The 24721-nt window shown below is 37.8% G+C and overlaps 1 protein-coding gene across 4 annotated transcripts in view; it reads left to right on the plus strand.

Moving 5' to 3' along the window:
• The window catches only part of LOC129245284 (protein CBFA2T3), a 191750-nt gene extending 167762 nt beyond the window's left edge, over window positions 1-23988 (plus strand). For all 4 annotated transcript variants that reach the window (XM_054883363.1, XM_054883362.1, XM_054883364.1 and 1 more), the window contains exons 4-9: window positions 21006-21658; window positions 21729-22151; window positions 22215-22571; window positions 22626-22859; window positions 22922-23029; window positions 23128-23988. In XM_054883363.1, coding sequence (XP_054739338.1) covers window positions 21006-21658; window positions 21729-22151; window positions 22215-22571; window positions 22626-22859; window positions 22922-23029; window positions 23128-23346 — 1994 coding nt within the window. In that variant the 3' untranslated portion in view covers window positions 23347-23988. The remainder of the gene's footprint in view (window positions 1-21005; window positions 21659-21728; window positions 22152-22214; window positions 22572-22625; window positions 22860-22921; window positions 23030-23127) is intronic.
• The last annotated feature ends 733 nt before the right edge of the window (window positions 23989-24721 follow it).

Here is a 24721-nt window from a genome sequence, read left to right on the forward strand (position 1 = left end):
CAAATTAACAATAAATAGTTTGTACATGCAATTATTTAAACAGTTATATGAAGAAATACCGCTCTTAATCAGAGCATAGGGTGGAAACAAACTCAGACCAACGTGGGCGATCTTGTGCAATTTTTCGAATTTCATGCCAGGAACACCTTGATTGGTATTCCACGTGTGTTGATCGCATCCAAGTAAGTTGTTCGTGGTCGTCCTCTTCTTCTGGAGCCTTGTGGATTCCATTCTAGGGCCATCTTTGCGATGTCATTGTCTTCTTTGCGTAAGGTGTGCCCAATCCACCGCCATTTCCTTTCTTTGATATCAGCTGCGATGGCTTTGCACATTGAAATATTGGGGGACATCAGAATTCGTTTCAGAGGTATGGTTCCTTCGGCAAAGTTTCTTATTTTGATCCCTAGAATATGATTTTCACAGAGCAATGGGCGATTTTTTCGCCTCCCCACAAAAGACACTAAAAGTTCGACCCAAATTGGGGGACATCAGAATTCGTTTTAGAGGTATGGTTCCTTCGGCAAAGTTTCTTATTTTGATCCCTAGAATATGATTTTCACAGAGCAATGGGCGATTTTTTTGCCTCCCTACAAATCGACCCGGTCTAATATATATGTATATGCATATACTTTCCTATATATTATATTGTAACAGTGCTGGAGGTCTGCTGATATTCATACGGGATAGTTTGCATGCTTTGACATTTGGTAAAGCACTTGCAATTGTGCGATAAATAAATATTAGGTATTGTTATAGTATTTATTTCATTATTGTAAATATAACAGTAAGTAAGTAATTAATAAAAGATTTCTGATGACTGAAAATACAGTCGGCACCACGGCGTAAGCTCTTCGTCAAAACTGTCTACAAGTTTGATCTAACAACTTGAAGTTGGCTCCGAACTCATACCCTTCAGATGTTCTTCATGCTAAACATAGGCACGAAATATGGCGCCAAACAATTTCAGCTAATTCAGAAACAATATTATGAAAAACAATTCATGTAACAGAGGTACACATTTTGGCTTCATTTAAATAAAAAGTTAGTTTAGCAAAGTGATATAAATCCAACAGCTGTTAGCGATTATAAATAGTCATATGGATGTATGTAATGGATGTCGTCTGTAACAATTGCACAAAACGGAATTGGTTAGGTTGGTCATTGCCGCACTTGCTGCCACAGTAAATTTTGAACAACTTTCGTGCGATACAAACAATGGGTAACATATGCGCAGAGCATAGAGTAGCACAGATGCTCCCCATTCGTACATATGTACAATGTACATACATATATAAAAGTGCTGAGCAATTCGGTTTAACCCATTCACCATGGCTGCAATGCCATTAGCAAACATAAATTTTGATAGTTTTTTGGGAATTTTGAATGTTGCCAACGAAAAAATGAGCAAAAAGATTTCCAGTGCTGAAGAATAAAAATTGAACAAGAGGAATATGTTACTATAGAAAAAGTTTAGTAAGCAACTTTTACATTGTTGTTGTGCCGCAACAACCACAAAACTTTGCACACCCACAGCTCAACTAAATACATACCTCGAGGCAGCAGCTGCCACCGTTGTGGCAATTCTAAGCTTCGTCATCAGCAGCAACAAGAAAAAAATGTCTAAAACAAAGATTACAATAACAGCATGAATAGAAGCTTCTTCTTCATCATCCCACAATTCAACATTTAGTCCCAATCACCTCCTACTCAATGACCTTATCAAGTATAAATATTTGCCACAACTGTCCATTTGTTTTATATGTATTTGTTCATTTGTGGGACGGCACTTGTGCATTCTCGTCCATTCTCATTTCGTCCAACGCGCACACTTGGCCCACTGATGTCATATCGAGTGTACGTAAAATTCGATGTGAATATCGCATGTCGGGTACGTTTAGTATGAACATTAGGCTGCACCAACAAAGTGGTGGAATCTGTTTTCTTCTCTGATTTCTTAGTTCCCACTCCTTGAAATGTTTCATTAGGTCTTATAATGAGCAAATCATTCCAATCGAACAAGGGCCTCAATACACTTCTGGTGTAATGAAAATAATTTTTTTCAAAACTTCTCTAAATTTTAACAAAATAAGGGAAACAGGTGACCGCCGTATGGGTTTGTACATAGCACAAATGCCGCACGCCACAAATTCAGGAGGATCTCAGCAAAACATTTAAAGAATGATATTCGTGCCAAGCTAAACATACTTTTTAAAATGAAAATAAATAAGATCAATGCTCCAGCATTTCAAGTTCCATCCTTTTTAAGTCTCTCACTTTTTTATATAATAGCTTATTTCACAAATTGCAAAAAACTTCATCTTAAATAATCCATAATTGATTTATTTTTCATATTTAGTTCAAGTGTAAACAAGTTCGAGTTTTTCTTCCGATTTGTGGTGAACTTTTTGCTTCATACTACCCCCGAATGGCGAATGGCTTTTGGTAAAAATTCTTTTCATTACAAAACTTTTATTTGAAAAAAAAAAAACTGTTTCTATCATATAGTATTGCTGTTTCATGAAAACACACATTCCGCTAAGGGGGAAAACCAGTGATCGATTAACAGTGGAATGCAACGTAATTAAGAACTAAGATTTTCCTTCAGAAAAAAAGTAAAAAGTAAAGAAAAAATATGCCTATACATATATATGTATACGTATACATATATATATATATACATATATAATTGGCGCTCATACATCTGTTAGGTGTTTGGCCGAGCTCCCTAAAATGAGGGGCCTACAGCTGTAAGAAGCTCTTTCTGGCAGAAATATGTCCATTCGCCTACGGTTATTCCATTCCATTAAAACGGTATCTTCAAACATAATTCAATTAAAAGAAATAAGAGTGAACTACCCTAATATGTCTACATATGGGAAAGATGTAGATATGTTTATTGATAGTGGAACTGTCTGGTTCACTATGCATACGCTTGTGCATATGGGGACTGTGTGATCCAACTGTTTGTCCCATCTGCTGGCAAAAAGTATTTGCAAAATTTTTATTACAATTCACATATTTTCTAAAACAAGATGTTGGGCACTTTTCTTTCCCCACCTTTCTACCATCACAAAAAACTATGCAATGCACTGAGCAAAATTCTAGCAAGTTGTGCTGCTTCACAAAACTCTTTCGTTACAATTTATTGTATTTGTAAAAGCCCCAAGCTAATGTCGCATAAGCACTTTTGTTTAAAACCAAACTGAATCGCCTAGTTTGTGTGTTCTGTTAGAGAGGCCTTTATAAATGAAAGGTTGACGTTAGCCTGCCGGTGAAACCCATACAGAAGAATATACATACATACGTGCATACATACATTTATTGATATACGGTTAAGTTTGCATTTGCCGTTAGTTTGTCTAAAATTTGCACAGCTGAGTCCATATACACGTTGATTGCATGGGCGACTGAGGCTGCTACTAAAGGGGCTTTCACCCAAATCATTACTACCCAAACTCTTCCTAGACTGACCGACCGCTCATCGAACAGAGGAGGAGTGATAAGCAATCGGCCAGGGAAATTTCAGTGCTCATTGGTGAATATATGTACATATAAGTATATAAGTACATATGCACATATGTGAATTAAGCAAAGTGTGGTAAAACTGTGGTTTGATGGCGATGGCAAAGGTACCCATTACGGTGATGGCTATTGATGATGATAATAACAAGGCTTTGCAATATGAATATGGTCAGTATTTCTAATATATTCAAGCTCATAAATATGCAGTGGTAGTCAGGTAAATATTACCAACACCGAAATCTTGGGATCCTGATACTTTTTCTTAGAAATGCCTATTGCTCAACCGCTGATGTAGCACTATAAAGCTGTGTCTTAGAAAATTGCTTCTAAATAAACGCATATGAGTATTTTTCGAAGCTTCTGCTCACTCGCTTTATATCTTCCGAAAAGCCTTTAAACTACTTTGGAATTGTTTGCATCTTCTGTACGACGTCCCTATCCACAATAATACCTAGATACACAGTGGGAGTGGTAAATAATATTATAAATAGTTGAATAGTTGAAAAGACTGTAAAGGACTACTCTCTTTCTTTCTAGTCACATTCTTTTGCAAGACCACAATGTATCTTCCCGGAGATTTAATGTTCTTCTAGGACTCAGCAGGAATAATTCTTAAATTGTAATAGGCTTTCTTGTCGGGCATTTGTAAGTTTAACTAAATCTTCGCTTATGAGTCTAACTGTCAAGCATGTAAGGAGGAAGAAGAAACATAAAAACACCGTCACTCTAGAATGTTCGCACGAGTTTACCTCTGTGTGAATAACATATAATTGCCAATAGAGGTTATCTCTTTTCTTGGCACGTACTTCCTTTTTGGGTGAGCTCCACCTCCTATTTGTGGTGTGCGTCTTGATTTTGTTCCACAAATGGAGGGACCTACAGTTTCAAGCCGATTCCGAACGGCAGATATTTTTATGAGGAGCTTTTTCATGGCAAAAATACACTCGAAGGTTTGCCATTTGCCGAGGGGAGACCGCTATTAGAAAACTGTTTTTCTTAGTTTTGGTGTGTCACCGAGATTCGAACCTATGTTCTCTCTGTGAATTGCGAATGGTAATCACGCACCAACCCATTCGGCTACAGAGAACGCTCATTAATGATCTTGAAATTTGACAGGAAAATAAACAGTAAGCCTCAAAGCTCTGTTCTCTCAAATGCGCTTTCCGCTTTTTACAAACTTTACAAACTTGATTTATTTTAATCAATATTCCAATTTTTTTAAATTGAGAAACCATGTTCCTTTATTAAAGACGGTGGGATAAAGGGTCTTTCAGAAGTGATGTCAGTAGTCAATAATTCCTAGACGGTACCTTATTTTATGCCACGATAGAATAACGCACAAAATTGGCTTAAACCTATTATGAATTGGTGAATTGGTTCCTTGAAAATCATCATTAGTGAAGAAGCCCATTTCCCACTGTGTGGATTTGTCAACAAACTAAATTTCCGCATCTGGGAGGAAGAAAACCCTCGAAATGTACTGTTTGGTATGGGTTTTAGTCTGGTGGAATAATTGACCCGTTTTTCTTCGAAGACCACGATTTTATGTAGCCTGAGCTTGAAGGAATAGACATAGACGATCCTTATTGTCAACAGGATGGTGCCACAACTCACACAATACGGGAAAACATTGCATTATTGCGATCTGAGTTGCACGTAATGGTAACATAAACTGACCACTTATCTAATCTTACTCTACTAGACTACTTTTTGTGGGGTTTTCCGAATGTGAATAAGCTGACAGCGACTGCAGAGCTGAAATACAACATTCGCATCGAGATTGTTGAACTTAATGGGATAATGTGGGAGCAAGTCCTTGCACATTTTAATTCTCCTATGCCTGTTGGTAGGCGTGCTCATGGCACACATTAAGTGATAACATTTTTCACATATAATTGTTAAGAGCTGTTTTTTGAATAAATCAGAAAGAGTCTAACTTTGTATGTGTTTTATTTTAGTTTTATTTTAAAACAACATCCAGGCGCGTCTATTGGACACCCTTTAGACTGCAACTGCGTTATCAAGCGCATACACAAGTAGATGCATAGATTCCCGGACTTGTGGGAATGTGGGCAATTATGGGAACCCTGCAGGGAAAACTACTTGTACCTAGCTAGAGCACTTCTGACTGGTTCGTGTTCCTCCTATTTCTTGCATGAGCAGCTGGATGTTCTGGTACTAAATTTCACACTAGCACTTGTTCATGTATAAGTACAAACATACTTGTTTAATACATGAGAATGAAAATTGTAATCTCACTCCCAGAGTTGCCGTTGTCGCTGACGCAATTTTCGTACCATAAGTCTTATAGAGCATATTGTTCTGTTGAATATTTGTTCTGTTTTAATTTTTTCCTAAATGACCCAATTTTAAATTAAAAATTCATATTTGCTTAAACTAAAATTTGATCCCGTTTCAAATGAACAATTTTATGCTTTAGAACATTATCACATTCCGAAAAAAAATGTTGAAAAGGAAAAATCGGCATAGATAGTTTATCCCCTTTCTGAAAAATTAGTAAAAAATTGAAAAAGAGTCGGTGTAAACCATAGAATTTTTTTGTCATTTTATGAATGGTATTTAATTATTTATATTTTTAACTTAACAATTCACGTGGATTTGAAAATGTGATTGACAGCTATTTGTGCTTAGTTACCGAGTTTTTTATACTCATATACCATACTCGTACCATATCTCTTGGTATTTTTTTTTTGTAACGCTTTAATTTAGTAATGATGCCATTCGTTATGATATTTTCAGGTTTTAGAAAAACAAAAATCTGTTACAATCAAAACCATACAGAAATAAAATATCATACAACTTAACTTAGTATTTTCAAGATAACTGTTGGGTTTATCACAAAAGCTTTGACAACCAATATTTAAAAATTATAAGTTTCCTGAATCCATGTATGAATTTTGGATATTGCCTGTGCCATACCGTCCGAGTCCCAATGAATTGTTTTGCTTGCGACCTCGAAGTTTTTAATCGCAAAAGTAAATATAAAATATTTGACTGATGTGGGATTTGAATTAATGTAGTTTCACAAGTCGTTCCTTAAGATGGGCCTATTCTTTTCCGGCTGAAACACACGACAATCAGTTTATAATCTAAATCAAAATTCGTTTAAACAAAACTACACTTGTTTAAATGAAAAAAATATTTACTCTGTTTGCGTAGATGCGTCAACCAATGATGGGCCGTCTCGAGCTTACTCCAGCAATGCAACATTTCGATAGACATTGGAAGAGCATTAATAGAGAACTTCGCCTTGTTCTGATCTGATCTTCGATCTCGAAATCCGTTGCCGAAAAGCGGCACATGCAAAGTTTTCGCCTGGTACTTTCTTTTGCTTTTGTTTAATGAAAGCTACATTTAAAAAATTACATAGGTCCTATTTAGTAATAGCGATTTTTTGTTCTGTAAGAGAACACATATCTTTTCTATTTTGTAATTTTGATGAAGGTTTGAACAGCAGTAATAAACCACTCGATATATTTGTAATAATTAGGTTGAAATCTCCCGACTTATGTTGTTTTCAAAAAAAGTAAAAAGAATGATTAAATTATATGTAAGAGCGATATGAAAGATTAAGACACTTACAAAAATATTTAGGTAGAATACTTTAATTCATTAGTTCTCAGATAAAAGGTTCGTTTTTACTCTTATTTTAAGAAACCTTTCAAAAAAAAGCAGTTTTGGAAAATCTTAAAGATTTTTTTTACTACTTGCGGCTTTTCCTGTAGGGTAGGTGTGAAAAATTAGCATAATTTCTGAATGTTTGCAACACTTTTATAATATTGTAAATATTACTTGCGTCAGGGAAAACACATCTGTTAAAATAACTATGTTTGGAGGTTGACAAAATTCTCATGGCAATGAATATATAATGAATTTTAAGTGTTGTTGTTTGGTGACGACAAATTTGTATGGGCGTACTTTGTTCTATTGTTTTATCGCCAATTTAACATTGAATGCTGTTGTGCAAAGCTTTTGCAGCTAAGCAAACCCTTAAAATTTCCGTCTATTAATTTTAGGCGGATGGGAATTTACTCGCTTTGTTTAATTTTCTTTAGTTCTTCATAAATTCATTTGGTGAACACAATTAATTATAAATTTTAATAGTACTGAAGAAGTAGGCATTAGTTGATGGCCGTAATACCACTGACGAATGTGAGTTTCTTAAGAAAAATCCTAACCTCTTACTTAGTGTGTTGATATAAAATTAAAAAATGGGAATTTGAAAAGTGTCGTACGTGAAAATATTAAAATAATACATTATTTTTTACTTTTACTAAGAGTGATCAAATTAGCCAATAAAAAAGTATAAAAATGTAGCTTTTTTCATAAATGTGTTCAAGTAATCGAGACTTTAATATAGCTACGTAATTTCAATAAATTAAAACGTATATTAGAAGTGCCAAGATAAGCCAAGTCCTCCTCCACTTGGTTCTTCCAAAGCAGTGGAGGCCTTCAGCTACCACCAGCTGAATACTTTCAGAGTCGGAACATTCGTATCAATTCGGATCACATGACGTAGCCCGCGGAGCAGCTGGATCTTTATTCACTTTATTCGCTTCATACTTCGCCATAAATCTTATGAAGCTCATTTTTCTATCGCCTGCAATATTCGTCATCGCCAACGGAAAGGCCCGTAAATCCTTCACAGAATCTTTCTTTCGAAGTCTCCATGGGCCGTCGCATCAGATATTGTTATCGTCCAAGCTTCTGCGCCATAAATACAACAAGCATGATGAGAGACTTACAAAGTTTTGTTCGTCGAGAGAGGACTTTACTACTCAATTGCCTCCTTAGTCCAGAGTAGCAATTGTTGACAAGAGAGATTCTCCGTTCGATTTCAAGGCTGACGTTATTATCGGAAACAGACGAAGTTCTCTGCTTTTCCAAATTTATAGCTGCCCATAGTGGCGGGGTTGCTAAGGTGCGAATGCGAATGCACTGACAGAACAATCAGCGAGGTTGTTAAGACTGATGATGTTGATATCATCAGTATACACCAGTAATTGTACTCTCATGTAAAGGTTCAGTTCTGCAGCTATAATTATCTTCTCCAGCACGAACTTAAAAAATCGCGAAATAGAGAGTTGCACTATCTGAAACCATGTTTGGTAACAAACGGCCCAATTCCGACGGAGCTGGTGGTATTGCTCACCATCATTTTGCATAGCTGTAGTAGTGTTCAGGGTTACCAAACTCAGACATCCTTTTCGCGCTATCGAATGCGGCATTGAAATGGACAAAATGCTGCGGTGTCTGGCGAGCCTCTTCTCGCGGGCAAATAATATTTGATCGATGGTTGATTTACCAGGTTTAAGGTTCAGTTTGCCTGGCATTTTTATTCCAAAATTGACAAATTTTAACCCAACTTTTTGAAATATCAGTTGTACTTTCAATGTGAAATTCTTTTCATCTGATAACATAGTGTTATTATAGCATACCAGATAGGTGATTAAGTAGTTCGTTAAGATACGCATGAAGAATGAAGCCAAGAATCTGAAACCGACTTCCATATTACAACTGAAGGTACCAGACCGTCAACTTTTTGCTTCAAATGGAAGATATGAGGTGTACTTACTCATTTACTTATGACAAGAGCTGAACGTGGCTAAGCAATTCTTGCACAAAGCATTTTTCATTATCTCTAATTCCATGTGTTTGAAAATTGTTTCGTAAGCAATACCTATAGCCAGCGGCGAACTGCAAACGAGCCAAAGTAAAAAATCAGCCCTTTCATTCAGCCATCTGACAGTCTAACTAATCAGACAACTATTCATTCTACCATCAGTGTTGTTTGGACAGGCTAATGGAAATTCTCATTCTCAACCCCAGAATACGTACATATCACATACTTGTACATACCTCGCACAGGTGCTCATTCAGGTTTATGGATATGTGGGCAGAATTGTTTGCCTATTTGTGCGGGTCCGATAACGATGCTGGCAATGATGTCAGCTAGTGGCAAGTGCCAGCAAGTTTGTGTGTTTGTTAGTACGTGATGAAATTCGCCTCACCATCATGCGCCGTGGCATGGCAAACCTAAACGGCACTTGTCGCAACTGATGGTAGCTTCTTTCGTGCACCCCTTCAATCACCTTCATATTCGCATTTTCCTTCAGCTGGAGTTTGCTTTTGTGATAATAATTTGTGGATTCAGCTGCAACAACACTCACTCTTGCATAGTCGCAACCTCAGCAGCAGCAGAGAGTAAGGATGGTAGCAGCAGTAGCTTGCAATGTTTGCTGACCCACTATATATACGTAAGAAGATAAGTTAGGCAGGGCCGTACTCCATACGTAAGATTTAAAAAAGTGTTAGAAACTTTAAATTTTCTTTGAAAAATATTAACTGTGGTGACTTCTTTTTAACCAAATTCAAGTTTGGAGGTTTAAACGTATAGTATTTTAGATAGAAAATAGAGTCTAAGTTGCCACAAACACCTGACATTAACCCATTGTAATTTCAACAATACAAACAAAATTTTGTTATCATCAATTATAATCTGTGGGCAAAAAGTAAGGTGAATTTATTTGTCAAACTTCGCGGGATTAAAATTTCCCTCTAGATATTTTTTTCATGAGTTGGCAGCACTGTTAATAACATCTGGGCCAACTTTCATTTGAATGTCATTATCACTAATATATTTACGCTTGTGTTTATCAAACGACCACGAGTGCATTTTTCGATTTTTACAATGTCTGATTTGATTGAGCAGAGAAGTGCCATCAAATTTTGTTTGCGGAATGCAATTTCGGCTGCGGAAACGTTTAGCATGTTGCAAAAGGCATTTGGTGATTCGACCATGTCGCAGAAAAATGTTTATAAGTGGTACAAAGACTTCAAAGAGGGTCGAGAACGTGTTGATGACTTGTACCGCTCCGGACGACCATCGACGTCAACAGATGACCAACACGTCAATAAAGTGAAGGAGTTAGTGCTCAAAAATCGTCGGTTGACTGTTATCAGAAGGATCTGTGAAAACCATTTTGAAAGACCATTTGGCCCTACGAAAAGTCAAATCTCGTTTGGTAACGAAAACTCTCAATTTCTTGGAAAAAAGTCGTCGCGTTGATGTGTGTGAAACAATGCTTTCAGACTATCAGGACAAGCTCAAATGCATCATTACGGGAGATGAGACGTGGATTTATGCTTACGGCCCTGAAACAACCGACCAATCAAGCGAATATCGTGCTAAAGGCGAGGCCAGACTGAAAAGAGCACGTCAAAGTCGTTCAAAAATAAAGGTCATGATGACAGTTTTTTTCGATTTTCGTGGTGTGGTGCACTATGAATTCCTTCCACCTGGTCAAACTGTGAATAAGGAATATTATTTGAGCGTTATGCGTCGTTTACGTGAAGCAATTCGTCTAAAAAGACCAGAATTATGGGCCAACAACTCTTGGTTTTTGCATCACGATAATGCACCGTCTCACACTGCACTCGTTCTTCGTGACCATTTCGCCAAAAATTCCACGCATATCGTTCCGCAACCACCGTATTCGCCTGATTTGGCTCCGTGTGACTTCTGGCTATTCCCAAAACTCAAGAGACCACTCCGGGGAACGCGTTTCGAGTCGATTGAGGAGATAAAAGTTGAATCGAAGAAGGTGCTGATGGCTATACCGGAAATGGACTACGAGTATTTGGCATGTTTCGGGGATTAAAAAAATCGTTGGCATAAGTGTATTTCATCGAGAGGGGATTATTTTGATGGGGATGAAATTGATTTACAAGAATAAATAAAGATTTTTCATTTTACAACCAAATTCACCTTACTTTTTGCCCACAGTATTACACAGTGCCAGAAGGTTCTATGTATTAGGGGAAACCAAAAGTTTATGGAAGTTTACATCTGCCGCAACAAAATCTAAACAAATAAAATTTAGCTAAAATTAGGGTTTTTATGCAGTTTTTAAAGCTGGGGATTTTTAAAATACCTTGTGTAGAGGAAAAAGTTAGTAAAATTCGATAAAATACTATAATTAAATATTTTCTGGAATTCTTCTGTAAAATTATGGTATATACAGTTTTTGGGGCCGAGGCATTAATTTTTGATGTCTAAAAGGTACGTTAGCTGGCACTACAGTCATTGAAGGGCGATCGCTCTTGGAAAACATCTTTTCTATTATTTGATGTGTCGTATCGGCAATAGGCTCCGTAACCAACTAAAGGGTATCCGCACAAACAGACCCGACTATGGTGGCCACCACATCAGTAAGCTCGTAAGATAAAGTTATAAGGATAAAAAAAAAAATAGTTCCAAAACTTTTGTGTTCTTATATCACCGCCATTCTTTTTATTTAAAAAATATTATATTTACTGATACCAAGTAACATTGACAAGACAGTAGCAGAAGAGAGAAAAATCTATAAACAAAATTTGACAATTTAGGGACCTAATAAATAGACCAAAATCAAATCAGCTCCTTTTAAACGTGCCTTGAACGGTATTATTTTTCATCCACTATTTTTCCAGTGCATTTACACAGTAATTATATCAGTAAAATCTCTATGAAGATCTGACGTAAACTTCACCATAACTATCATAAACTAGTTGAAATGCTTTTTGGAGAAAAATTATTGCCTTTTTAAATTTTTTATTTTAATTTAAATTTGGAATGTATGAAATTTTACAGTCCATTAAATTTTGTTTTAGAATTTTCTTCCATTCTTCCGTCCTTCTTTCGACTTCAAACTTACACTTTATTATACTGAAATTGATTGGATTACAAAGAGTTTTTGCTGATTAAAAAGTTTAATATTTTGATGACAATTTTTTTGGAAATTGGGTGACAGTTTGGAACAGATTTGTGAACTACAATAAATTAAAAATAACTGAACCGATTGCAATATTATTGTTGTACTACAAAACATCAAAATATTTGCTATTACTCTGCATTCATCAAAAGTACCTTAACATATGCATTAATTACCAATAAATCCACAAAATTAATATACCCGTTCACATATGGCAGATTAACTGCAAAATTGACAAGCAGCTGTCATTACTGTTGTGAAAGATTTTTCTTCATAGAAATTATTTTGGTGGAATATTTCGGTGTTTTTGGCTGCTTTATTAGCAGTCGTAGTTGGAGGAAATCCGTAAACGACATTTACTGAGGTTTCAAAAAATTATGGCAGCAATACGCATTAGAAATTCGATATTATATTTCATAATAAGTAATAAGAGGGCACATGTTTATGGACATTTCTACCAGTTTTTCAACTTTCACAAATAATTGTGAACTTTGTAAAGTTTTGGAACGAGCACCTCTAATGTATGTCTGTATGCATGTAAATATACGTGAAATATATATGAAAGTTTGCATGTTAGTAAAAATGTGTAAATATTTTTAAGCATTAGAACGTGAGCTTTGTCGGAACCGAAAGTGTACAGCTTTCACCATCTAACACTCAAACTTTCTTACAAGCTACAGCTTTCTTCTATACTCGTACAGCGATGGCTGTCACTGTGGAATGCGCCAAGTTTGCGATATGTCATCATTCAATGTTTTTGTCGTGTGCCACTGCTGGCATTAACAATTAGTTTTTGTTGCTCATTCTCATCCCTTTTTGTTTGTGCTCAACTCTGCTGTTTTGTTTGCATCTTTCTTGTTGCAGCTGTTGTTGTTTTAGCGCGGTTCGTTTATCTCGATTTGCTTTGTTTGCACAGCAAATTGTCTTCTGTCGGCCAACCGAGCGGTCGACCAAACCCAGCTAGCAAACCCAAAAGCCCACATAACAGCTCTGAGGCAAAATTACACCCACACCCCTTCTACCAGCATAACACATACACGCACACTCACACACAAATACTGTCGACATAAAGCAATTCGAGTGGTGTTGCTCTCTTGTTTGCGGGTGTGACGGGTATGTGAACATCAGAGCAATCAATGCATAAGCAGCAGGTGGACTTGGATTGAAGTGGGTGAGTGTCGGCGTATATGATGGATCATGTATCCCTCTTGGTTATTCTCTACAATGCCATTATTGTTGCCATCAGTTGTTTACATCCAGCCATGCGTGCGAATACACATGTTTGTAAGTATGAATGCATGTAGGCATGTATGTGAAGGAGAGCAAGTTTATTGTAGAGTTTGCAAAAGACATCCTGTTGTCATCATTGCTTCGTTACCCCACTTTCATCTTTACCCCTATATTCGTCAATTTGAAGATGCCTCAGCTGTTCGTAGTTTAATTCGAAATTGCTTTACAACAATGTTTAAAATTTACATCAGTTTCTAGCATATCAATTTCCACAACCAACACGAGCGGCGTTGCTTGCAGTTTCTAGTAATTTCTCCATAAATGCACTTTTTATTTTATATGCAAGTAGAAGTTTTACGTGTGATAATTTCACAAACATTAAAACAAACTACCCTTTAATGTATTTTCAAAAATTTTCTTATATGCTTGTAGATATATACATACATACATACATATAAAAACGTGAAAAACTTCCTCTAAAGACCATCACTCAATGCTGCCCCGATTTTAACACTTTGTACACCGTTGGAAAGCTTATTGGTCGTAGATGGTTTGCATGTAAGACTCAATTTGGCTAGGTGCTTCCACTTGTTTGTGTTTAAAAATAAATTTATAATTTATTACAAAATAAACGGAAGCATTACGGAGCTAGGATTTCTAAGAAAATTCGATTCTTAAATAATTTTTTGAAAATATTGTCGTCTGAGTCTGATTTCTAAGAAATTTCGATTCTTAAATAATTTTTTGAAAATATTGTCGTCTGAGTTTGATTGCAGTCATAGCAACTTGTCACAAATTTCATTTGAATGTTCAGATAAAGATATCAATGGAAAGGTCCTTAAACAAGCTTTAATAAAATAACTAGTTTTATTCGGTATTGTCTGTTATTTTTATGGAAATTACGAATTTAACTAAAAAATAGATTAATTGTATAAAATTATGTACATATATGTAAGGATTATATTTGTACATATGTATGTATATACACGCAAACATTTCGGTGGTAGACCATGGACGTTCCAAAAGGACTCGGCACCGTCTCATAAAGCTTGTGTGAACCAAGAATGGTTAAAAAATCATGGTCCACACTTCATTTCGTCCACACAATGGTTTTCGAATTCGCCAGACGCAAATCCGATGGACTATTCCATCTGGTCCATTTTGTAGAGCAAGGTGAGAACTAAAAAATATGCCAGTATGGATGCACTGAAAAAAGCGATTATACGAGGATGGGCCAAAATACCTCAACATCCCATTCGTGCAGCATGCAACTCATTTTTTGATCGTTTGAAGTCAAGGCGAAAGGTGGTCATATGGAGCTGAAGTGAATATATGTTAAAATTGTAATCATTTTTGAACAATTTTGTCTTTGAAATCTATAAAAACTAATTTCACACAAAAAAGTTATGGTGTTTTGAATAGGTAACACTTCATATCGTTCACCCTGTATATGTATATTTGGCGTTTGCTCTCTTTTTGTGTATTTGGTCGAGCTCCTCTTCCTATTTGTGGCGTGCGTCTTTTGTTGTTGTTCCACAAATGGAGGAACCTACAGTTTCAAGCCTACTCCGAACGGCAGGTATTTTTTGTGAGAAGCTGTTTCATGGCAGAAATACACTCGGAGGGTTGCCATTGCCTGCCGAGGGGCAACCGCTATTAGAAAAATGTTTTTATTAATTTTGCTTTCATCGAGATTCGAACCAACGATCTCTCTGTGAATTGCGAATGGTAATCACGCATTCGGCTACGGCGGCCGCCAATGCACGAGTGCATATTAGTATGCAATAAAAAAAGTCAGTGTATTAATGATCGGATGTTGGGCGTGTAGTGTTTGCTTTCTCGGTAATCACCAGTTTTGCTAAGCGGTCGTCGGTTATTCGACATATTGCTTCCAATCTCGTCATCTTTTGCAGCTCCACTTTACTATATATAAGAGTTCGCATCTCGACAGTTGAGATCGAACGTTCTGTAGCTGTTATGTCTACACTACGTGTCCTAATGGCATACGTCATTAGTCGGACTCAAGTTTTATAAACCCTTGTTCAATACTCATTTGCAGCAAATTCACATCGTAATGGATAACGCGACTTTCGTACGAAAATAACCAGATTGATGCTTTTTCAATTTCATAAAGTAGCATTTGTAAATTGTCTTCTGAGTCTGAGATAAGTACGGCGTCGTCTGAATAACAAATTATCGTTATTTTCGTGTTTGATAATTTATTTCCTCTGGAAATATTTTTAACGTCGCTTATTATTTCATACATTATGAGATTAAATAGCAAGACTCGATCAAATGCTTTTGTGAGATTTACGAAGTAGCAGAACGCAGAATAGTTGTATTCTATAGGTATCCGTCTGAAATAAATATTGCTTCAGTTGTTGATCGGTTCATTTTAAATCCTTGCTGCTCTTAGCTAATGCCTTTGTTTGCAATTTCTGCAGCCACAATCTTACTTAATAGTTTTTGTACCGCATTTAGAAGTGTTATCCCGCGACAATTGTCTGATGCTTTTTATCCCCTTTTTTGAAAATTGGAATTGTTATGCTTTCTCTCCATTCCTGTGGAACTTTGGTTTCGCGTATTGTTTTTGAAAATAGTTTATATATCTCAGGTTTAATTTCCTCATGACCAGTTTGAAAACTTTTAATGATGTGCTCATTAATAAAATATCAAAACAATGTATTTTTGTCTTTATAGCGTGATCTGGAAATAAAAACTTCAAAAAAAGTTAGTACCCTTGGACATTTTTATTTCGTATATCTTGACCTACACGCTTGAGTCACTTCCGCAGCCACATGCACCTCGTTCCATTCGTCGTTGCTTCTCATCATCAGTGGCACTACATTCTCGGGCGGGACGTGAATAAGAGTTTAATTGAATTGTATTAATACCCTGCAACAGCAAATTTTGTCCAAGTTACCAATGCATATTATTTGCGCCAGTCCAAATATAATACCTTTGAAAAACTTATTTAAGGATAATAATATGATATTACCTAATGAATTATTTACAAAACATTTATTTTAAATGCATACAAATGTAGTAATATAAACCTCAACTTCGCCCTTCTTGCTTGGAAATGTAAAAATATTGTTATAATATACATATGATAATACGGATCGCTCCATTTCTTTGTGTTTGGCATTCCTTTGAATAGAGGAAGTCGAGGGATTTTCCTTTCCTATCACACCGACGCACCAACTCACACCTCATGAGTTGTAGTCGCAAAATTATTGGAAATAGGATTACAAGTCGTTTCACATCCCGCCTATTCTCCAGATTTGGCTCTCTCGGACTACTATTTGTTCCCTAATTTGAAGAAATGACTGGCGGGAAAAAGATTTTATTCAAACAAGGAGGTTATTGAAGAAACGAATGGCTATTTTTCAGACTTGGACAAATCCAATTATTATATTATATATTATGGGGTGAACGAACTAGAAGAGCGGTGGACGAAGTGTATAAACCAAAAAAGAGACTATATAGAAAGGTGTATCAAAAATGTAAGTAGTTTTCATTTTTGTATAAACTTTTTATTAGGCTGTTGACGTCTATGCCAGACAGTTGCTCGAGACTCTTCAACAGCGGTTTGCCCAGGATTAACATTCTGTCCTTCCATAGGTCAGGGCATTCACAGAGGAAATGGAAGATTTTTTCCTTTTTTCCGGTTGTTTACAACTATGACAGTATGTATTGTGAGGGATTCCCATTTTGGCTGCTTGTTCTCCGATAGGCCAGAAGCCAGTTATGACTGCCGTTAGTCTACAGGCGTCCCGTCGTTTCATGTTTATCAATGTCGACGATTGCTTGAGGTTGTAGGTGGGCCATAACGTCCTGCTGATTTTGCATTTCGTCTGGTCTCTCCATCTACAATCTGCGATTCGAAGGTATTTTAGGGAAAGTGCACCCTTGCACCTAGTGGTGTGAATACCGATTCTGCAAGAACGTTATTCATGACAGATCCCCTTCTTGCCAGTTCATCCGCTTTTTCATTACCTTCAATGCTCCGATGTCCCGGGACCCAGATTAAGGTAACTTTATGGTTTTCACTCAAGGTGGTGAGGCTGTTGGACTGTATGCATAGAAAAATTACAATCACTTATCACATTTGGTTTTACGCGTCATTATGCGTACTTGACTATGAATATTTCTACTAATTCAATAATTTTTGGTAAAATTTTTGCTCAAAATGGTTTGATCCCTAGGTGAAATTTTCCCTGCACAATAAAAAAAGTTAATTTTTAAAATTAATTATAACAGTGGTCTTCGATCCGCTAAATGTTTAAATAATATTTCCGAAGTTTATTTAAACTTCAACAAAACAGGAAATGATGAGTCCGAGGCGCAAAAGGAGCATCGTTACTCTAATCATCAATTCGGCCAGCTTATCGTGAGAAGAAAAAATGAACCCAACCCAAGTTTCATAGAATAGGATATTGCGTAAACCTGAGAAGAACTAAAAACATATGAAAAATTGGTTTTTCGGCTTGAATTCCAGATTTTGAGCGCCAATCCAAAATTTCTAGTATGACTTTTTTGCTTCTATACTAGACCTAAAGTTTGTCTCGAAGATTCACCTGTGCACTAGATTTATACATTCTTAGCAATTTTATAATACAAATAGGACGGGCTCAACTATGCAACGGTGAAGTTAGGGGTAAATCGTATTAGGCTGTATGCACCGGGTTACAATTATTAGTAAATCAGTCGACGGAATTCTTTATATTATAGAAACTCCTTTCCATGAGCGAAACCTAGTGACCAAATGCGTAATAAGTATCTAACATATCCATGTATAGGAAATTGTATAGTTATTATTATGTATGTATGTGAAAATGAGCAATGTCCCTGCAAGAGTATGCACTACTACCCGGCTAATGTATCTCTGGGAATATGCAACCATAACGAAGGAATTTTCCTTTTCCTATAAGCAACGTGAGACTTTCACATGGCGATGAAGTCTCAATTGCTGCATCCCACTTCAATAATTCGTATAGGTGCTAAACTCGACAAGTTGGAATTCAAATTCAGAATTTTCATTTCATGTTAAGAAATATTCATTTTAAACTCCACAATTACCATTTCCTCAAAATTGTATTTTAAATGCAGAAATTTTCAGTTTATTTTCGAATTAAATTTAATTAAATTTCAAAGTAAGTGCAGAGAGGCTCTTTCAAAAATGACTCCTATAATAGGTGCCAGTAGTGAATAATTTCTAGACGGCACCTTTTTATTATGTCATCTTTGACATTTCTCAAGCAGATAGATGTTCAATTTTACAAGGCAGCGCGTTAAAATTATTGAAACTGCATATCCAAAATTCGTCATTATTTAGTGGAAATAAAGGGCCGCCGTAGCCGAATGGGTTAATGCATGACTACCATTCGGAACTCGGAGTACGTAGGTTCGAATCTCCGTGAAACATCAAAATGAAAAAAGAAGTTTTTTCTCTTATAGCGTTCGCCCCTCGGCAGATAAAGACAAACCTCCGAGTGTATTTCTGTCATGAAAAAGCTCCTCATGAAAAATATTATGTTTGCCGTGCGGAGTCGGCTTAGAACTGTAGGTCCCTCGATTTGTGGAACAGTAGCAAAAAAAGCGCACGCCACAAATAGGAGGAGCCAAACAGCTAAAAGGGTGTAAGCGCGAATTATAGGTATACTTACATTTATACGTATGTTCTCAGCAAAACGTCCAGTTTTTGGTCTGCCAGTACTTTTTCTATCCTCGACAGAGCCAGTTTCTTCAAACTTTTTCACCAAACTTGGAATTTTCGACTCATTCGGACGATATATATATATATAAACTGGACGTTTTGTTGAAAATATTGCTGTTGCATCGCAAAGTGTTGCTGAACAATCTTCAACATCTAAGTATATCTTGTCGGCCTCAGTAATTAGGCACTCATGAATCGACTGTTTGTCGCGTGAATACCAATGTAAGTAAAGGAAGTTACTGAATTTTAAATGAAAATTTTTTAAATGAAAAATTTTGAACTAAAACTGAAAAAAAATGTGGTAGGGCGATCTGCGTCCCATTTTTAGAACTAAGTATTATATACGGGCATAGTTCAGTAAAAAGAAAGGAAAACTGAATTCAGAGAAAAGATAAATGAATTTTCCAACTCGTCAGATCAAGGTCAATGGCTGAGAATAATTCTTGGGTGACCCTTCTTTTCGATTTCACACTGTCGCACTGTGCAAGGATAGCGAAATGGTGCGCAATAATGCTCAGTAAGACTACTGCAAATATTTTCCGCAGGGATGCTACGTAAATTGGATGGCCATTTTTTCCAGTTGTAGCACAATCATAGTCACTCTCCTCTTTTGTGTAAAATTTAAGTCAATTGTTGTAGCTCGAAACTCTTTTAAAGTTTTCCATGTTTGAACATGTGCCAGCAAAATGCAATCATGTATTTGGCAACAAATGTTAAAACACGTGTTTGCGCTTTCAACACCAGCACTAACAGCCGACCAACAACTGCAACTACAGCAGCAGCATCGACAATCGAGAACGACAGCAATTGCAACAAGAACACGAGTGACAGGGAAAAACTCGTGCGCAACTGCAATTTGTCCAGAATGTTACTAATTTATTTGCCATGTTCGCAAATACCAAACCACGGCAATTGCCTGCTGCCCCCAGTCGAATTGAAATGCGTAATGGCCGGCTAGTGTTAGCCCTCGCCGTACTCGTGTGGCATGCCGCATCCTATAAAAGCACACACACTCGTGCTCGTAGTTGTGTGGCCAAGTGCAGCAATGAAGCAGGGACGATTGTTGCATTGGTCAGTTACCCTCGAGGCTGAGAGGGTAAGTGGAAAGGACCACTGCAAGAGATTTCTGAAGTGGTTGTATATATATATACATAAATGTGAAATGCAACAATGCAACAGACCAACGAAGCGAAATGCCTTCTTCATGTTGCAACTAATGCATTTATGATGTGTCAGCTGCTGGCATGTCCTTTCGCATGCACCACCAGACAGCAACGTATTTATCCTTCGGGTCAGCAGCAGCAGCAGCAGCAGAATCACTGAGTCTGCGTCAATGACAGAAACAACGTAACACAAATCTCGGCATTTGCGGTTGCGCGAGCACACGAGTGCAACGATGTATCATCGGAGAAACTGTTGGACGGACATGCGAGTTGCGTGTTTCGGGTAATGCACAGTTTGAACATGACAACTCGGCAGCAACAAAAATTCATACAATATGCAACAAAGCCTCCCACTATTCAACAAGCTCGCCGGCAGTCCAGTTGACCAGCACTGGTGGTCATGTTGCAGCTGCTGGCCAAATTTCGTAACATTTTCAGTAGGTAATGAGCAGCAATGCTTTGTTGTTTGGTACAGGCATTTTCCCTTTTGTTGATGTTGCGGTGCTTGCGGCACACTTGTTCAGACAAAACACAACCACCTAACGCTAATTACAACATTTCTCATTCATTTACAATTTTGCTCCCTTCTCATTGCAGCAAACTCTTCCTCGAACTCCTCATCCGGAAAGGACTCAAATAACAGTAGCACTTCGCATACGAACGGCTGCTCTGGCGCGGGCAGTGCCAGTGGAGCGAGTAACTCTAGTTCGACTAGCTCAAATCCGAACGGCAACGGGGCGCGCAGTTGTCGCACCCCTGACTCTCCGGAGAGTGCACGTGCTATTGCGCCGCGTTCACCCATGTCGCCACAACTTCATCACTCTAGTCTGGCACCACCACCCCCGCGTCCGAACCGTAATGCCAGCACCTCCCCGGTGGTAAATGGAGCCACGACCACTACCACACCACCTCCATTGCCCACTCCACCTACACAAGCAGCTCTGGCAGCTGCCGCTGCTGCTGCAACTGCAGCGGCGGTACATGCCGAGCAGTCGCGTCTCCTAGGTAAAATTCGCAAGTTCCTCGGCTCCCTAGTGCAATTAGCGCAGGAGGTTCATCCCGAAGTAAGCGATCGTGTGCGCGCTTTAGTACTCTCTCTAGTCAGTGGCAGTATAAGCATTGAGGAATTTCGCCTAACTCTGCAAGATGTCATTAACTTGCCATTACGCCCATACGTCATTCCATTGCTTAAAAATCACATTTCGCTGCTGCAGCGCGAGATAGGCGAACTGGCGCGTGCTAACAACCAGGTAAGAAACACTCTACAATCTGCGTGGATATTAATCACTTATTTATGGCTTCTTAATCGTACACCCCCAGACTACGCTTCAATACGTCACAACCAATGAGAATGTTGTAATGGAATTCTCCCCACATGGACCGTCAGCCGAATATAGTGACATGTTTGTGCATATGGATGCGGCACAGGCTGCTGCAGCCGCAGCTGTAGCGCAAGCTGCGGCTTCAAATGCTGCCAGCACCACCAGCCTCGTCTTCAAGCGTCGAGCTTCAGACACATTAATGGAGCATCACAATGGAGTACAAGACTGGAACGAATATATGGCCGCGTATCCGCCTACCAAACGCGCTTTGCATGCACACTCGGCTCACCTGAGCGCTACATCAACAGATGCACGTCTTGCATTTGCCAATCAACCAACAATTTTCGATTATTCTTCTGCAACTAGTAACGCGACAGCTGTTAATCAATCGGAAGCCAGTTTTAATAGCCTAATGGAAAAGGTAAGACCTCTAATCCGCTAACCCTGACTTAAAGCCCTTTCAGAAAACATATTATTTGATCAGGCAAATCACAGGGAAGAGCGTGACATACGTATTAATACTGGATCGGAATCTGGAGCGCAACGGCACCCCCCACGGACTGGTCTTTCAACTGCAAGCGGCAGTGCGGGCGGGGGTGGTGGTGGCAGTGCAACAATCGGTGGAGAAGAGGAATGGAAGAACATTCACACTATGCTCAATTGTATATCAGCAATGGTGGATAAGACCAAACGAGCCATAACCATATTGCAACAACGAGGCGTGGAGCCACAACAGCCCAACTACGGTGAATTGACGCCAGCGTCATTAGTCGAAATACGGCGCCAGACAGAAGAAAAAGTTTCAGAATTCAAGCGCAATGCCGAGGAAGCAGTCAATCAAGTAAGCGTTTAGCATTACATTTGAATGCTAATTACTGATCCCTATTGGCCTTAGGTGAAACGTCAAGCAGTGATCGAGATACAACGCGCAGTAGTGGCTGCGGAGACGCGAGCTTCAGAAGTAATGGCCCAAGAGCGTTTACGTATGGAGAAGTTCTTTATGGAGATGAGTCGCCATTCGGGTGGTGTTCACAGCTCCAGCGCAGCAGCGGCAGGAGTAGCAGCAACCACGGTGGCAGCCGAGCGTGAGTTGGACAACAAATCTCCCTCAATCACAACTGGGCAAAATGTAAGTCGAATCGGCATTGAATATGCAACTGATTTGATGTACATTGTAAATTTTCATTTAAGGCTTGCTGGAACTGTGGGCGCAAAGCAACTGAAACCTGCTCCGGCTGCAATTTGGCCCGTTATTGCGGTGCATTCTGCCAACACAAGGATTGGGAGCATCACCATCAGGTGGGTAATAACAATCACCAATATCTACATGCATGGAGTTGAAATGGAAATACTTGCATATATAGTGAGATGAGAACATGTGATTAATTCCTTTTTAGATTTGCGGCACGACACGCTCGACTGATCTCTCTGCCAAACACAGCGTATCACAGGGGATTCCACTCTCGGCTACAATGCGTGGTTCCATTTCGAGATCCCCGCCCAACCAACCTCAAGCAACGCAACCAACGTCGCAGGTGCCACAGCCGCAGAACTCGGGCAGTGCTGGCGTTGCGCCACCGAGTTCTCTAGTGGCGAATGGAGTCGGCTCCAAATGACGCATTCGCATGATGAAGCCGAAAAAAAAGTACTTGTGCTAGTCAAATTAAACTAAAAATTATACATACATTAATTAGATTAAACTCCAACATAAACACAATTCATTAAATTAAATTCATGTATAAAAATGAAAAAAATAAAACGAAATCATATGAAATAAAAAATATGAAGATTGATAATCGAAGCGCTCAAAAGAAATTTACAGTAAAAATTTTAATTGTAAAAGCACAACAATATCAGAAACATAATCAAAATAGATTTTAAAAATTTAACAAAAACCTTAATGGGAAAAAGTAAAATTAAAATATTTCAAATTCACTTAAAAATGGCAGTCTTCAAACTTCAAATGTTATTCAAACATTTATGCACCGGTTCTCAAGTTAAGTCAGAATGAATGCACCCATAGCGAAATATAGAAACTTAGGTATTTTCGGTTTTACGATTTACAATTTTCAATATCCTCCAAAAATAATTCAGAGAACTAAAAGCTGTAAGCCGAAATGAAAGCAAGTAACTCTAAAATTAAAGTAATTTAACTAAAAGTAAAAAACCAAATAATAAACAGATATACGGTAATTTTAGTAACTTATTTATTACGTATTATATACATATTTAAATAATCTTAAATGTATTAATTTATGTTATCGCTCAATAAAATAAATAAATAATAAATTATGACAAACAAAACATTGATCACAATATTGAAATGCGTGTTGAATCATTAGCTTTATTCTGTCCATGTTGTGGTTGCGACATTAACGAAAACGTGAGTATGATAATTTGTTTGTAAATCGTTTCCCAAGGCTTTGCTAGCGAGTTCTTCCTTCCCTTTCTATGCAACAACCAAGTTTACAAAAAGGTTGTTATTGTACCCAACCCTCAATGGAAATCGTTGTGAAACGTCAGCTGCATTTTCTGACAGGTGGTCGTGACATCAAAAGTGACAATCGTCAAAAGTCTTTGCCTGTTGGTCTTTGGGTTGGGAAAACGTACGTAAAGACATTTACTGCAGGCCTAGCATCTGCAAAGTAATAAACGGCTGTGGCTAACACTTGGGACAAGTGCAAACTGCCTTGTGCCAGACCGGATATTACAGTTTTTACTTTTTTCCTAAGAAATTTTCGAAGAGTCTCCATACATGATCTACTCCTGTACAATACTCGTATAAAACTTATCAATATTCTTATTCTTGCTATTCATCTGATGAAATTTTGCACGTAGCTCAACAGTTTTAGATCTCGACGCTTAACAAACTCCGGCCTTGCTTGGCCCGGTAAGTAATTAATATTTATCCGTAAGTGTGTACAATTTTACAGCTCATTGACTTTTTGCGAATTTTTGTGCTACGGGTTTAAAAATCGCATTGATTTTTGA

Source organism: Anastrepha obliqua, chromosome 4, assembly GCF_027943255.1.
Source record: "Anastrepha obliqua isolate idAnaObli1 chromosome 4, idAnaObli1_1.0, whole genome shotgun sequence".
Lineage (NCBI taxonomy): Eukaryota > Metazoa > Arthropoda > Insecta > Diptera > Tephritidae > Anastrepha > Anastrepha obliqua.